Source organism: Convolutriloba macropyga, chromosome 7 (assembly GCF_964194025.1).
Source record: "Convolutriloba macropyga chromosome 7, txConMacr16.3, whole genome shotgun sequence".
NCBI lineage: Eukaryota > Metazoa > Xenacoelomorpha > Acoela > Convolutidae > Convolutriloba > Convolutriloba macropyga.
The window spans coordinates 74477550-74490784 of NC_134474.1; the positions used below are offsets into that span (position 1 = coordinate 74477550).

Here is a 13235-nt window from a genome sequence, read left to right on the forward strand (position 1 = left end):
GAGATCACAAGGAAACAATCATCTGAGATCGTCCGTTTTCAATGCAAACATAAGATAAATATATCTAAGGGAATTTCGCAAAGAAACTCTTGAATTATCCCGCGGTCTGGAAGTAGCCGTAAAAACTTCCAGCTAATACATATTTACTGGTTCCAAAAAATTGTCTCCTGGAGAAGGTATCCCAGGAATGGAATTTGCATACAAAAAAAAGCAGATAATAACAGGTTGAAAACAAACATATTACTTCTCATTTAATTATAGGTCAGAAAAGACAAAAAAGAACACAGCCGGCAGATTGCCGCCATAGAAAATTGTAGCCTTCCATGGAATTGAAACAACTAATGAAACAAGATATACAGATTGACCACCAGTTCTTTAATAGACCACTGGATTTTTTGGGCTAGATTCGGACTGTCATTTTTATGAGACACATAAACTTTATAAGGAAAAACCCTAATAGAGCTTTTTCGAAATTAATATTCGAAATCAAAAACTCAAGACTCTAATACTAAAGACAAGAAGTAGGGCACATACATTTGGCACTACTTAGATGCACACTATTCATCTTTAACTAGTAAATGTTTATAAAATTTAAAGTTCTTTAAGTGAGTTCAGAAGTGATTTTTTGAGTGAGATAAGTCACGCAATTGACCTTAAAGCAGAACACATGACCGCACGCGCACAAATTTTAACTGCAAAGCAGTAGAAGTAACTGAAATTGAAAAAATTGAAAAAATGAATGAGAAAAGAATCATCAATGGAGACGACAAATTAGAAAAACATACGGGTCGAGTCCTGACGTGCACGTACAATTGAAAGAATTTTCATTGACTAAACAAAAGACTAGACCTAGAAGGGACTATGAGCGAAGCCATTTCTAAAAAAATAGATCAAAAATATTTTAAAAAAATAGATAATCGAATTTGAAATGCAGCATATGAACGAAAAACCACTATAGAAAAAGGAAATTTGGTTTAAACAAAAAACTAGGCCTAGAATGAACTAAGAATTGATTGGTAAAACAATTAAGAAAAAAATCCGGTTGAAAAAAATTGAAAAAACAGTAAAAATCAAAGTGAAATTGCCGCATGTAAACAAAAAATCATTAGCATCCAAACGAAATTTTGTTCATACACCATTTTGAAATTAGAGTTAAACAATTTAAAGCCGCAAAACCACTCGCTTTTTCGCTCCACTTACTGTTTCGACGTGACCAAAATCACTACTCCAATTTGATTTCAAAAATCATGAAAATGTGTGAACAGATCTTTAAAAAAAGACAGCGCCCAATACAATTCAAATTCTGTGAATTGTAAAAAAAAACACGATAATAGCCGCTATCGCTTCGTGGCTTTTAATGCGAAAAAATTCGACAATTTATTCAGAAGCAATTTTGTCTAATAGAAACATAATTGTCAATTGTTTATATTGTCAAGGTAGGAGGAGCCTAAAATTGGGAGCCAGTTTGTAAATATACCTATGATGATACTCTCGCCAGGTGTAATGACAGGACAGAGTGCAGTCACCCCAACTAGTCCACTCAACAGTCCATTGATGATCAGGGGAATCTCACACTTGCCATTCTTCAACACATAGCTACAAAACAAAACAACACAAACAATCAAGCGGGCAGTTTTATCAGCAATTTTGACTGATTCGTACCCAGATTGACGCTCCAGACCCAAGTAACCTCTGCTCAGATCGTTTTTCGGACTTAAGATCATAGAGAATGTTCGGCTTTGATCCATCTGATCAAGTCTATTGGGCGACCACGTAATTCGGGTCCGAAATTACCTAAGATGCTCTCATGAGAGGTCGCTTGGATTTGGAACCTCAACATAAGTAGGCAACTAATTTTTAAAAGAAGAATGAACACTGAATCACCACCATTGTTAATGTTATTCTTACACAAAAAGTAGGGGACGTCTATTTCGGTATGTTCTATAAACTTGAAAACAACAAAAATTCTTGTTGGAAAAGACTGCCACAGGACAGTAATCTCTGACCAGTCTTCATGCAAAAACTGTGGAAATTACCAAGTGTTTTTTGGTTGCCCTGCAATTTGGACCGCGAATGTGCCCCATAGAGCTCTCGCAAAAAGATCATATGAAATGGGATGCTCTTTTAACATGCCAGACTCTCGAAAGTAGGGCCAAAATGTATAACTGGTGGATGTCACCAGTACCGCTGATCTAAATAATGCAACCGACAAGGTTTTATAAAGGTTATAAAGTTTCATAAAGTTTGCTCTTAAGTTTTATTAAGTGTAAAGGTCACTTTGATGTGTGAGCTGAAGTTAGGGACACCTTAATATGATGGAAACAATTCCGCTTCCGACGGATGAATTTATAGTTGTGACTGCACTTTTGGCTGCCAGCTTCCACTTTCCACCCGTGACTCCATAAGTTGAGCCACAGTTGAAGCCCATCCAGCCAAACCAGAGCATAAAGAGGCCGAAGATGGCAGTGGCGGGCGAGTCCATCGTGAACAACTCCGGGTGCTTGTACCTGTTCTTCCGGGGACCCAACATCCACGCGGCTGTCAGGGCTAGAATGAAAACAATGATAACAATAAAAGAAACAATTCAAAATTATCAGAAGATTGCATGACTTACATAACTTAGTTACTCAGTTAAATTGACAACTTGTAAAAATTATGGGACTAGACTGAATGGCTTAGTTTGAACCTCTCAAAAAAGTCCTACCAGTCGAATTCCTTCTCCAGATTGGACCTCGACTTATATAAAATGTTTTAAATATCTAGTGGGGCTTTACAGTAGTTCAAATGGAAATACTTTATAATACTATAGTCTAAATCGAAATTTGACCATTTTTAAAAAGAAGTTTGACAAAAGATATGAAAAACATGATTGATAAACATAATTCATCTGCTTCTCATGGCCTTCTAATGAATGGTATGAGTGGTTATTAACACTAAGCTCTATAATCTAATCTTCGTGAACGAATAACCCACCATTTTCCCTAAAGTGTGAGCGTGGAAAGTGAAAATCAAAAATACTGTACCAGTTACACCCCCCACCAAGTGAACAGCCCCACTTCCAGCGTAGTCAATCGCCTCAAAGTGCTTCAATATGAACCCGTCTTCGTGCCAGATCCAGTGAGCCGGAAAGACGTAGATGAAAGTGTTGAAGAAGGAAAACATCACATAGCCCAAGAAGTTTGCCCTCTCTGCGATTGCACCCGACACTATTGTGGTGGCGGTGGTTGCGAAACTGGCCTCGAAGAAGAAATGGGCGTATTTATCGCCCATGGTGTCAGGGTCGTTAGTATACGTGAAGAAATCGCCCAATCCCATCAGTCCGAAGAGAGAGGGATGGCCAAAACTGATGGGGGAACTGTTTCATTTTTCTCTATGGTAGATGAGCCTATACTTAATTGATATTTTTACTATTTTTAATGGGATATAATAATTGTATTGTAATGGCTATTCCCACCCCTTATTTAAAAATGTGCTGAAGCTAAATTTTCATATTATTTTAATTGTGTAGAATAAAATATCAGAGGCAGTGTAAAAATTTTTAATAAACCAGAAATTTTTTATTTCAAACTTAAAATCTCCCGATGATGAAAAAAACTAATTCATGCTACACTACACTTGGGTTCGTTAAAAAAATAATTAAAATGCTTGAAGTTAGAACAAATTAACCTTGGTTTGCTTATCATAGTTGAACATGCAAAATAACTATTGGTGAATTGATAACTTGACCAAATCTGGTGGAAATCTACGGGTTTTAAACTCTCCTATTTTTTTTGTATTTAAGCAAACCAATCTCAGTGCAAAAACAATCAGTAGTTTGTGCAAATATGGTAAATGAAAACAAACTTTGTTCAGTACGAGGTGGGGGGGGGGGGGAGGAGACAGTTCCCTGATGGCGTATCCCAGCATCCAGTAGGAGAGACTGCCAAACAACACATCCACTCCATTCTTAGTCATGATGTTCACTTCGTTCTTCCTGCTCACTGAGCCAGACTCTAGCAGTCCAAATCTAATCAGTCATTCAGTCATGTCATCTTTTGGAGAGAAAACCTCGTTCAAATTTTGAGCATTTTTTTTTTCAAGTTTGCTGGAAGAGGTCTGAACTTATAACGGCGTCAAATGCTGAGCAGAGAAAAAGCGCTGAATTTTGAAATATTACGGAAAAACCCGCGGTATCGTGCAACTTTCGAATTTTTTGCATTATACACCCCCCCCCCCCCCGCAGCATATTATGGTATAATTACCATGATTCGTGGGTATAGGTTATAAGACCACTAAGCTGAGGATGGGGGGCTGTAATGGGAAAGACCCCGACTTTCCTTCGACGTATCTTCACATTTTCCCCAAACTTCGCACGACTTCGAGCAGTGCTGCAATTAGTTCAACGCCAATTCAACTCTTCTCAAAATTCTCTTAAGCACTTTCTAGACCCCCACACGAAATTTCTTTTTTAATGAAATGCTTTTGGGTCAAAAAATAAAAGTGGGCAGTATATCTTATTTAAAAAAATTACCTTTATAAAAATGCATTAAAACTCTCAAATTTCATGCGTTGTTTTCCTTGATCGGGTATATCTGAAAAAAAATTAAACAAGTTTGCTTCAATTATTTTGAAAAAGCAACACATGTGTGTCTTTAAATGCTGAGATTTTTAAGAAATGTTTCTGCAAAATCAGAAAATTTTCTACTTTACTTTGTCAAGGCCTCTTGAAAAATATTTTTACGGCCGGCTTGCGATCTCCTATATAAAAACATAGCATCAGTACATTGAGTGTATTAAAACCTAAGGGAACAATTTTGGAAATTTCTTATTTTAAAGTACGTACTGATATATTTCGAATATTTTTTATCACGAGAAAATGTAGTCCCAGCACCACTAGTCTTTGCAAAAACCAACTTCACGGCAATTCGGTCGCCAGAAAAGGAGCTCATTTTAGTTTCAATTAGTGGCTTTTCTCGTCTTTGTTAACTTCTCTTCTCTTGTTACACTTGCATGTTTTCATCAATAAGATTACTTATCAATAGTTTGCTCCAAAATGTGAAGCGTTAGGTTTCCTTCCCTCTATATCTATCTAAAGTTTATCTTGTAAGATTTTTTCAAGAAAAATTTTCTCATGCAACATTCTAGAAGTTTATCTCGTAAGACATTGCAAAATTTTGGAAGAAATTCTTGTAAGACAATGCATCATCTTGCAGGATTCTGGCAGAATCTTGCAAGATGTTGAAAGATAAACTATTTTTCCGAATATGAACGGAACCGAATCAACAGACATTGATTGTGTGCCTTCATTCTCTTGGCCAAAACTTTTTTGATCTCCAGATTTTTTGGGCTCCAGATTTCTCAACTATGTCAGTGAAACTTGGACCTTTTTAAGCCGTGAAACTCATTCAGGGATAGAAAATTGATCCATGGACGAAATACTTGTGATTTGTGTTTTTAACACTTTGAATTTTTAAATTCTTAATACGCAGGTTCTACACTGTGTGCAACAATAGTCAAAAGCAGATAAACTGAGGCCTTGATCTGAGAAGAGAGTTGATATGGCCAACTGGCTATTAATTAGACAAATATAGAAAAAAAATTCATTGAAGTATTTGTGTAGGGAAACAACATTTCAACCCTTGCAATTCAGTAGCAATCGGATTTCAATCTTGATTTAAATCATCTGATCTTCTGTGCCGGCTGTTTTGCCTGCACAAATTTTTCAATTATTTTTTTTTATATTTGCTTAATTAATAACCATTTGGCCACATCAATTTTCTCATATCAAGGCCTCAGTTTATCTCCATTTAACTATTGTTGAACAAATTTTAGAACCTGCATATTAAGTATTTAACCATTCTAAGTGTCGATAACAAAAATCACAAGTTTTTTTTGTCGATGATGCTAACTCCGGAGCTTTGAGTCATAAACCTCCTGCTTCTTATTTGTCATACCCGTGTCGAGAAATTACCCCCGCCCCCCTCATTACCCTCAAACTCATGTAAGAGTACAGGGTGATTGTGTACTTGGCGCAGCTCATTATTTATTGCAAAAAATGATCTCCATATAACGCGTATATTCCTGAGATTGCAGATCTTTTCAAACAATTGACTGATTTCTATCGCACCGTTATAATACCAGTATCAAAAGGTTACCTTTGGGAATCTAGGCATGTACTTACCAAAAATAACATTTAATTACGTCTTATACATGCCTTAACGCTCCGATTTGCCTTACATATTACGCGCGAGAAACTGTCTCATTTCCTTGAAGTCCAAATGCTTGCTCAAAGAGAGCACAGACAAAAGCTTAGGCAAAATGCAGCTTGAAATGCTTCCCTCTTGTTTTGAGATAAAGAAACGCGAACAAATTTTTATTCGCCTCCTAAGTGAACTAATTCAACCCTGGTAACAAGGACAGTTTTTATTCGTAAAACGCGAGCATGAAAAATCTAACTCCGGAGCTATTAATTCCCAAATTCCGATTTTGTTTCAGTTTTGCTGGTTTTTCGTTCTGACAATTCAATCGCATTTCTTTCAGTGCCATTTCATGAAAGTTATTTATTCTGACCTCACTTGAGGAGATGAGGAGCTATAATTTGCTGCTTTTTGTTTAGTCATTTTTGGCCTAACGATATTTTTATCGAGAGATGTGAACCGAGTCAATCGAAAGCCCGTCAATTGTAGAGTGTAGAATTAAAAAATGTTTCAAAATTTCGTCTATTTCGAGTTATTGAGATTTTTGCGAAAATTTCTCTATTCACACTATTGGTGTTCACACATTTGGCCATTTTTAATCAATTTTTCATCTTTCTGTTATTTTTAAATTCACAGGTTTTAGAAAACCTGAAACGATACCAATGCCATTTTTGTCTCCCCGCGGATTTTAAGTGTAAAACAGATTTGGATTTGAATCAACATTTTTTTCAGTTCTAAGAGCCATTTTTTGTTTTTAATAAAATGAAGTTATTTAGCTTCTGTTCTGGTTTTTTGTAGTATGGATTGGATTGTGGGCAACCAATGACTTTGTTGAAGTCACACTAAAGGTTTTAAATAAAATTTTTTGTAAATTTTGTCTATTTTTACATTTTAAATTTTTTGTGAGTGAGTCCAATTACTAACAAGTCTCCATGAAGTTCTAATAAGTCAAAAATAAAGCTCATCTTACATTATGGCATTGATCACTTTGAAACCATCTGTTTTAGTAAACCTGTGATAACGTCTTGAGTTTTAGTTGTTTTCTTTTCTTTTGTAAGTTTGTTACATTCTGAGTAATGAAAAGTCTCATTCATTTTAGTAGTGACACAGAAGAAGCATATCAATGGCTTTAACTCAAAGGTAATGGTTTTTATGGTTGGACAGCGAATAGTTTTTTCTTAAAAAGGTAATGTTTGAGTTCTGACTGTGCTTGTTGTTATTTTCTTGTATCGCCCTTCAACCTCATTCAGTGGAGCTTTTAACACTCAGGTTTGAATCCTTTCCATTTCATCTGAAAACTTACCATTGATTTAAAATTGATTGCATCCAGTTTTGTCATAACTTTTGAGTTGTACCTAAATATGGTTCTTTTTTCATTTGTTTCTTTCAGGTAAATTTGGTTGCTTTCTATTGGGTTTACGTTTTTTTGTTAACTTAGAAGACCAAATAGCTTTATAGTCATACATAATTGAAAAAAAAATGGTTTTATAATTTGTTTTAAAAAATATGAAAAATATGCACTTAAGTTTTGTTTTGACAACTGGTAAAACATACCAGTTAGCAGGAAGTTGCAGCTGTTTCAAAGTAAAATTTTGTGAGCTGCTTCTTAGCAATTTGAATGTAAAGTAAATTAATTTAGATTTATAACTGAAAACAGGGGTCATACTTCCGCTCCATACGCTCTTTTTAATAGAGCTTTAGGAATTTAATCGAAACTAATTGGAGGCTAAATAAGCTGAATTAGTTGATAAATTCGAGAACTTACAGTTTGAAAATCTTTCAAAAACCGGATAGATGTTGGTTTTTGGATTACATCTTTTGTTATTCGCTAAAGTTAGTTGTTTACGTGACGAAATAGCCTTTTTTAATACTCAAAGCTGCTTCAAAACTGATTTATTGCCCGTCGTTCCAATCATACAAGTATTCAATCTAGTGAAATAAAAACTGATCTCACATGGTAATAACTTTTTACAAAAAATCGAAGAAGTCTTACAAATGCGCAATGTATGTGCCTCAGTGTTTCAAAATCCCGTTGACTGAAATGGTTTTTGGGCATTTAATGCTTTTGTTAAATTTTTCTCATTGAAATTTTGTCCTTTTTTTGTTTTTACATATATTTACCAAGTGAAAAAAAATTGAAGTCTCGTTAAAGATCGAAAAAAATTTATTAAACCTAAATGGTATCTCTGTCCATTGTTCCTAACATTTATTATTTCTGAAACAATTTGTCATTAGTAACGTTATAATGGAATTTTAAGTTGTTCTTTAAAGATATGTCATTAAAATTCCTGAAAATTTGGAGTTTTGTCTGTATTTTGTTTTCCAATATTTTATTTTTGCTTTAATTCTCTTGTTTACAGTTGGAACTATCAATAATTTAATTGCTTATATGCCTAATTGGTTTTTCCGGAGAGTTCTAATTGAACTTCTGAAGATCCATTGAACTTCTGAAGATTCAATGAACTGAAGAGAAGTGAACTTCTTGTCCATTTTATAATGAATGTTGTTGACAAGTTCATTGAAAAAAGCGTTATGGGGCGGTTGACAAGCAAAAGAAGTGAGGGGGGATGGGGAGAGGGCCGGACGAAGGGGGGGGGTTCAAATTGGCATCTAGAAGAAGATGGACGTGAAGTGTTGGGTGGGGGGAGGTGACTGACCGTCACTGCACGAAAACATCCCTTCAACAGTTTCGGTCAATCGCAGACTTAGAGACTATTGGGGGGTAATGCTCCAAGAGGGCAGCTCTGCCGCTTGATGCTCTGCGGACAAAACCTGTTTAGTTTATGAGGACGAAAAGTTAATAAGGACCAGATGAAAAAACGGTCACGCAAAGACCAAAAGACTAATAGCCAAACTTCGTTTGAGAGCAGTTAAACACCCTTTTTCCAAAAATGCACTGTATGTCAGCTATTAGATTTCTAACAAATCTAAGCTTCTCTACTTGGCTAAAAACCAAAATCAGTAACCGTTGGGTTGATACAATTGTAATGCTTCAAAATTGTCTAAGGACTTCAACAAGTATTGAACTTTCGCTTGTTAAATATTGTGTTCTTCCATAGCGCTAATTTATTTCAGCTTAAAATTTTCACTCTTTTTAAACGAAAAGGAACAAATGCACTTCCTCCAAAATTGCGCTTTAATGATAGAGCACCCTCTATCTGTTATTTCTAAGCTTTTCCGAAGTAGAATGATTCAATACTTACCTAAGTTCTGAATGACTTTCAAATAATGAACAACAGCTCATCTGGGCAATTAGGCCATAAAACTCACCCTTTGACCGCGACCTTACCTGTCTCACCATCCAAATTTATTATTTAAAAATAATAGCCCCAGCTATTGCTTTGCGGCTGTTAAGCAAACTGTGGCTGAAGATCAGACTCCCAGTTGTCGCGAAACCCCCCTCCCCCCCCCCCCCCTGTTGCTGCTCACTTATAAAGTGGGTGTACTTACCCGCTTTGCATAGTGAATATAATGAAAGTGGAAGTGAGAATCCAGGTGGCATCATCCCAAGTAGACACAGTCACAGCAGAAGAGACAGTAGAATTGACATTGAACCCTTCATCAGTGACAATGGAAGGGTCACTGACTCCAACCCTCCCTCCGTACGACATTCAACACCACGTCCAACAGTTGTAAAAATTCGATAAAAATTATCTATGTACTGCGTGCCTGTGTATATTACCGATATAAAAATAATGTGATAATTAGACGGTTTGCGCTACCACATTTAGTGTTTTCTTATCCAAATTGAATCGAATCTTGTGTGCGCAATTAGCTTTTTATTATGACCTAACATCTAAGTTTCCGAATTTTCACGGGAATAACATTTGCCATTTTTCCACGGTAGTTCACAAGTGGAGTCAATTCCATTACACTTAATGGTCAAAGTTACCCTTTGAGGGGTAAATTTGTTTCGAAGTTCAATTAACAGTAGTGCTCTTCTTTCACTTTAGCTTCAGATAGAAGTGCAATCTTAAGAAGGACATCAAACTAACAGTCCATTTGCTCCCTCTAATAGAGACATTCTTCCTCTTTCTCAATTCAACCCCTGGTCTTATCCCAAACTTATTCATCGCGCAGTTTTGTTTTACCCCCTCCTCCAATGCACTTTTTAAAATCTTGCTTTTAACACTGCATACAACAGCTAACATCCAAGTATTTTTCATTTGTCAAAATTGCAACAACGTTAATTAGAGGAATTTTTGCTGTCTCATTTTGCACGTTATTGGTAGGCTCGTGAACAAAGAGGGAGCATATTGATAGATTTCATAGCTTAATAGGTTCACATATTCCGTTCCAATCGTAGAAAAGGGACAAGATTGTCAGAATCTACGAAGACCCGGGCACGGTGGGCTCTGAGAGCAGAAACACCGAGAGCTCAATATTGGCACTGAGGGCTCAATAAATTCTCAAAAAGAAAACAAATCATTTGAAAATTAAACTAACATTCATAAATCACATTGTGAGACAAAGATAACGACCAGCAGATATTCAAATCAAAATAAATGAGCTCATATCAGATCTACATACAGAGCAGGGGAAAGTTGAGAATATTGTTTTTGCATTCATAGAATGGACTGTTCTTTCGCTTCTATTGGTAGTACAGTTCCAAATTCATTCCATCGTGGATCTCGTCTGAAACAAACATTTCATTCCTTCACTTCAATTATCCCACTTCATCTGTGGTCCCCCCATTGGTGGGCATCCTTAGATACCCCCCGACCAACAGTTTTTAGTCATCAGGGCTTTAAGGGTTCGGAACAGTAGATTGATTAGTACCTCCGCCGTACGACATTAAAAAACAAATAAACACCAATGTCCAAAAACAGTTGTAACAAATTCACTATTCGTTTAATGTCCATATATTTAAAAGCCTCGACATTAACTGAGAAGTTAGAACTGAATGAAGTTTGCGTCAAGCAACAATTGTTAGGGTCCGAAAAAAGTTTGATAATTTTTTTCCTTTTTCTCTTTTTTCACTCGAGTCTTAAAGTCTTGCTAGAGTTAAGAACATTATTCAGTAGCGATTGATTTATTGTCAGACCAACAAATTTTTACATAGGTAATCAAAACATTCCTCTGTTAGTGTTGGAAAAATTATTGGTAATCATCTGATGGACCAAAATCATTTAAAAAAGCTCAAGGTTTTGAATCATAAAGGTACTGACTGAATTGGGGACCATCAGTATTTCTTCTATTTTACAGAGTTAACCATCGACTTACGACTAGTGTGGGGCTGGATTTGGTTGCAGCTAGCTCAAGCTTGAGAGGAGGTAGGGGTTGTAGGTAGGGGGTAGAGAGGAGTGGAAAGGGGGATCGAAATTTTCTTTACAATGATTTCACACAGCCCTCTCACCGACAATAATAATTCTCTATGTAATAATAATGTAATAAAAATTACATTCCGACAATAATAATTCTCTAGCAGAACTCCACTGCCATTTAGCGGCTGCAATTTCAAGGGAGCGAGTATTTGGACAAATTTGTGACACATTTTTTTAACAAACTCAGGGTTCCTTACTGTAGATCTTACAGTTTCGTGATACTTTTTGTGATCTTATTTTGAATAAAAGGTATTTGAAAAAAACTAATACAAAACAAATTTATGGTGGGAAACAGATGAAAATATACTTTACTTTTAGTTAATTTTTATTTTTTGGTTTCCATAGTTTCATGTGGGAATTATAACTATTAGCTATAAACTTCAAAATTTAATTTCAACTGTTAAAATTTCTAAATTTATAACCCTTTAAAAGTTAGTGACGTTTTTAACAATTTATAGATCTTTATCTATGGTAGTACTAGGTTCCAATTAGCGTGTTTTAAAAAAAGAGTTTACGAGATGTCAAATACAATCTTAGTTTTGGTGTTGTTGTTGTTTTTGTTGTTCTACTAACAATCTCCGAGTGTGATGTGGTCTTTGTAAATTGTGTACCACTTCTTCAGGATGATCCTCTCACTGGAGGTACCAGTCTGTGCTGCTATCAATTTCTTCAGATCTCCCACAGTGTCACTCGGATTGCACTTTATCCTCACCTTCTTTCCCAGTCTGTCATTACACGTGATCTCTATCATCACACACACACACTCACTCTTTCGCTGATATCACTTTCAATGGTCACTCACTAACAATAGTCTCTTTCTCTCGTAACTTCTACCTGCCTGCTTCAACTCAAGTTTCATAAAACCCACTTTGTCCTCAAAGCGCAGAAACGAAAAAATCCTCGAAGATCCAAGGACAAGCAAGTTGTCAAAAGCTCAAATTTTCGGTACAATGAAGCATGTATCAAAACTGAAACATCAACAGCTATACTGAAGCAAATTAATTTAAATTTTAATGCCTGCAGAAGCCACTGTATATTCAACACAAGACACCATAACTGTCGCCTTTAAAAAATCACAAAAACTGCATCTAACGGTGATAAGAAATTGCGAATATGAGTGACAAAAGTAAGTACATTTGTAATCCAAAATTTGATTAACTGTTCCATTGTACATCGACAACAGTTGAAGGAATTAGTCCAACACTTGGTGCCTCAATCAACACGTTGACATTAAGCTAGAAAGCTCGCCTGATTACGTCCTCGGCACAGAACCGTTCAAAAATTACTTTATCGAAAAATGCAAGCAAGAACAATCATTTTCATTTTGTGGTAGGCTGCCCAAATTTATCACAAAATCAAAAAGCGATGCGTTCAAGTTATGATCAACGAACTCCAAATCGTCAGATAATCCATATGGCAGATAGAGCGAAGTTTCCTCTGACAGCCGCTAAAAACAACAAACACGGAAACAATAAAAAAACACACCCGGCAGATTGCCGAATAGCCACCGTTGATTCCAATCAGCATGATTGGGATTGAAAGAATAGAAGATATTGAAAAAAAAAAAGATTTTTGTACAAAAACATTTTTTAAGCCCGATTTATTTTTATGAAATTTCGTAGTTGAACATACTTCTGTTTCTTAGAGAGAGGCTACAGGGGCTACTATCAATACCAATAAGCATTAGAGAGAGGCAACTAATACTTATAGGAACGAAGTTCAAATAGCGGGCATC

At 35.9% G+C, this 13235-nt stretch overlaps 2 protein-coding genes across 2 annotated transcripts in view; both read right to left on the reverse strand.

The window, feature by feature from the left end:
- The window catches only part of LOC142342536 (putative ammonium transporter 3), a 29501-nt gene extending 19478 nt beyond the window's left edge, over positions 1–10023 (reverse strand). The window contains exons 1-5 of the mRNA XM_075393893.1: positions 9627–10023; positions 3887–4006; positions 3024–3343; positions 2307–2547; positions 1478–1596 (exon numbers count right to left, since the gene is read on the reverse strand). Of these exons, the coding sequence (XP_075250008.1) occupies positions 1478–1596; positions 2307–2547; positions 3024–3343; positions 3887–4006; positions 9627–9787 (961 nt within the window). The 5' untranslated portion in view covers positions 9788–10023. The remainder of the gene's footprint in view (positions 1–1477; positions 1597–2306; positions 2548–3023; positions 3344–3886; positions 4007–9626) is intronic.
- A 578-nt stretch (positions 10024–10601) lies between these two features.
- LOC142343324 (ubiquitin-like protein 5) lies at positions 10602–12499 on the reverse strand. Its single transcript, XM_075395159.1, has 2 exons — positions 12074–12499; positions 10602–10811 (listed from the first exon to the last, which is right to left on the reverse strand). Exons 1-2 carry the CDS (start codon positions 12249–12251, stop codon positions 10768–10770), a joined length of 222 nt encoding a protein of 73 aa, XP_075251274.1. The 5' UTR covers positions 12252–12499; the 3' UTR covers positions 10602–10767.
- Between the last annotated feature and the right edge of the window lie 736 nt (positions 12500–13235).

Excerpts from the sequence above, each read along its gene's own strand:
- LOC142343324 (XM_075395159.1), bottom strand. The coding sequence starts at position 12,251 with ATGATAGAGATCACGTGTAATGACAGACTGGGAAAGAAGGTGAGGATA. Across the intron at positions 10,812-12,073 it reads CCACATCACACTCGGAGATT|ACGAGATCCACGATGGAATG; the intron begins GTTAGTAGAACA and ends TGTTTGTTTCAG.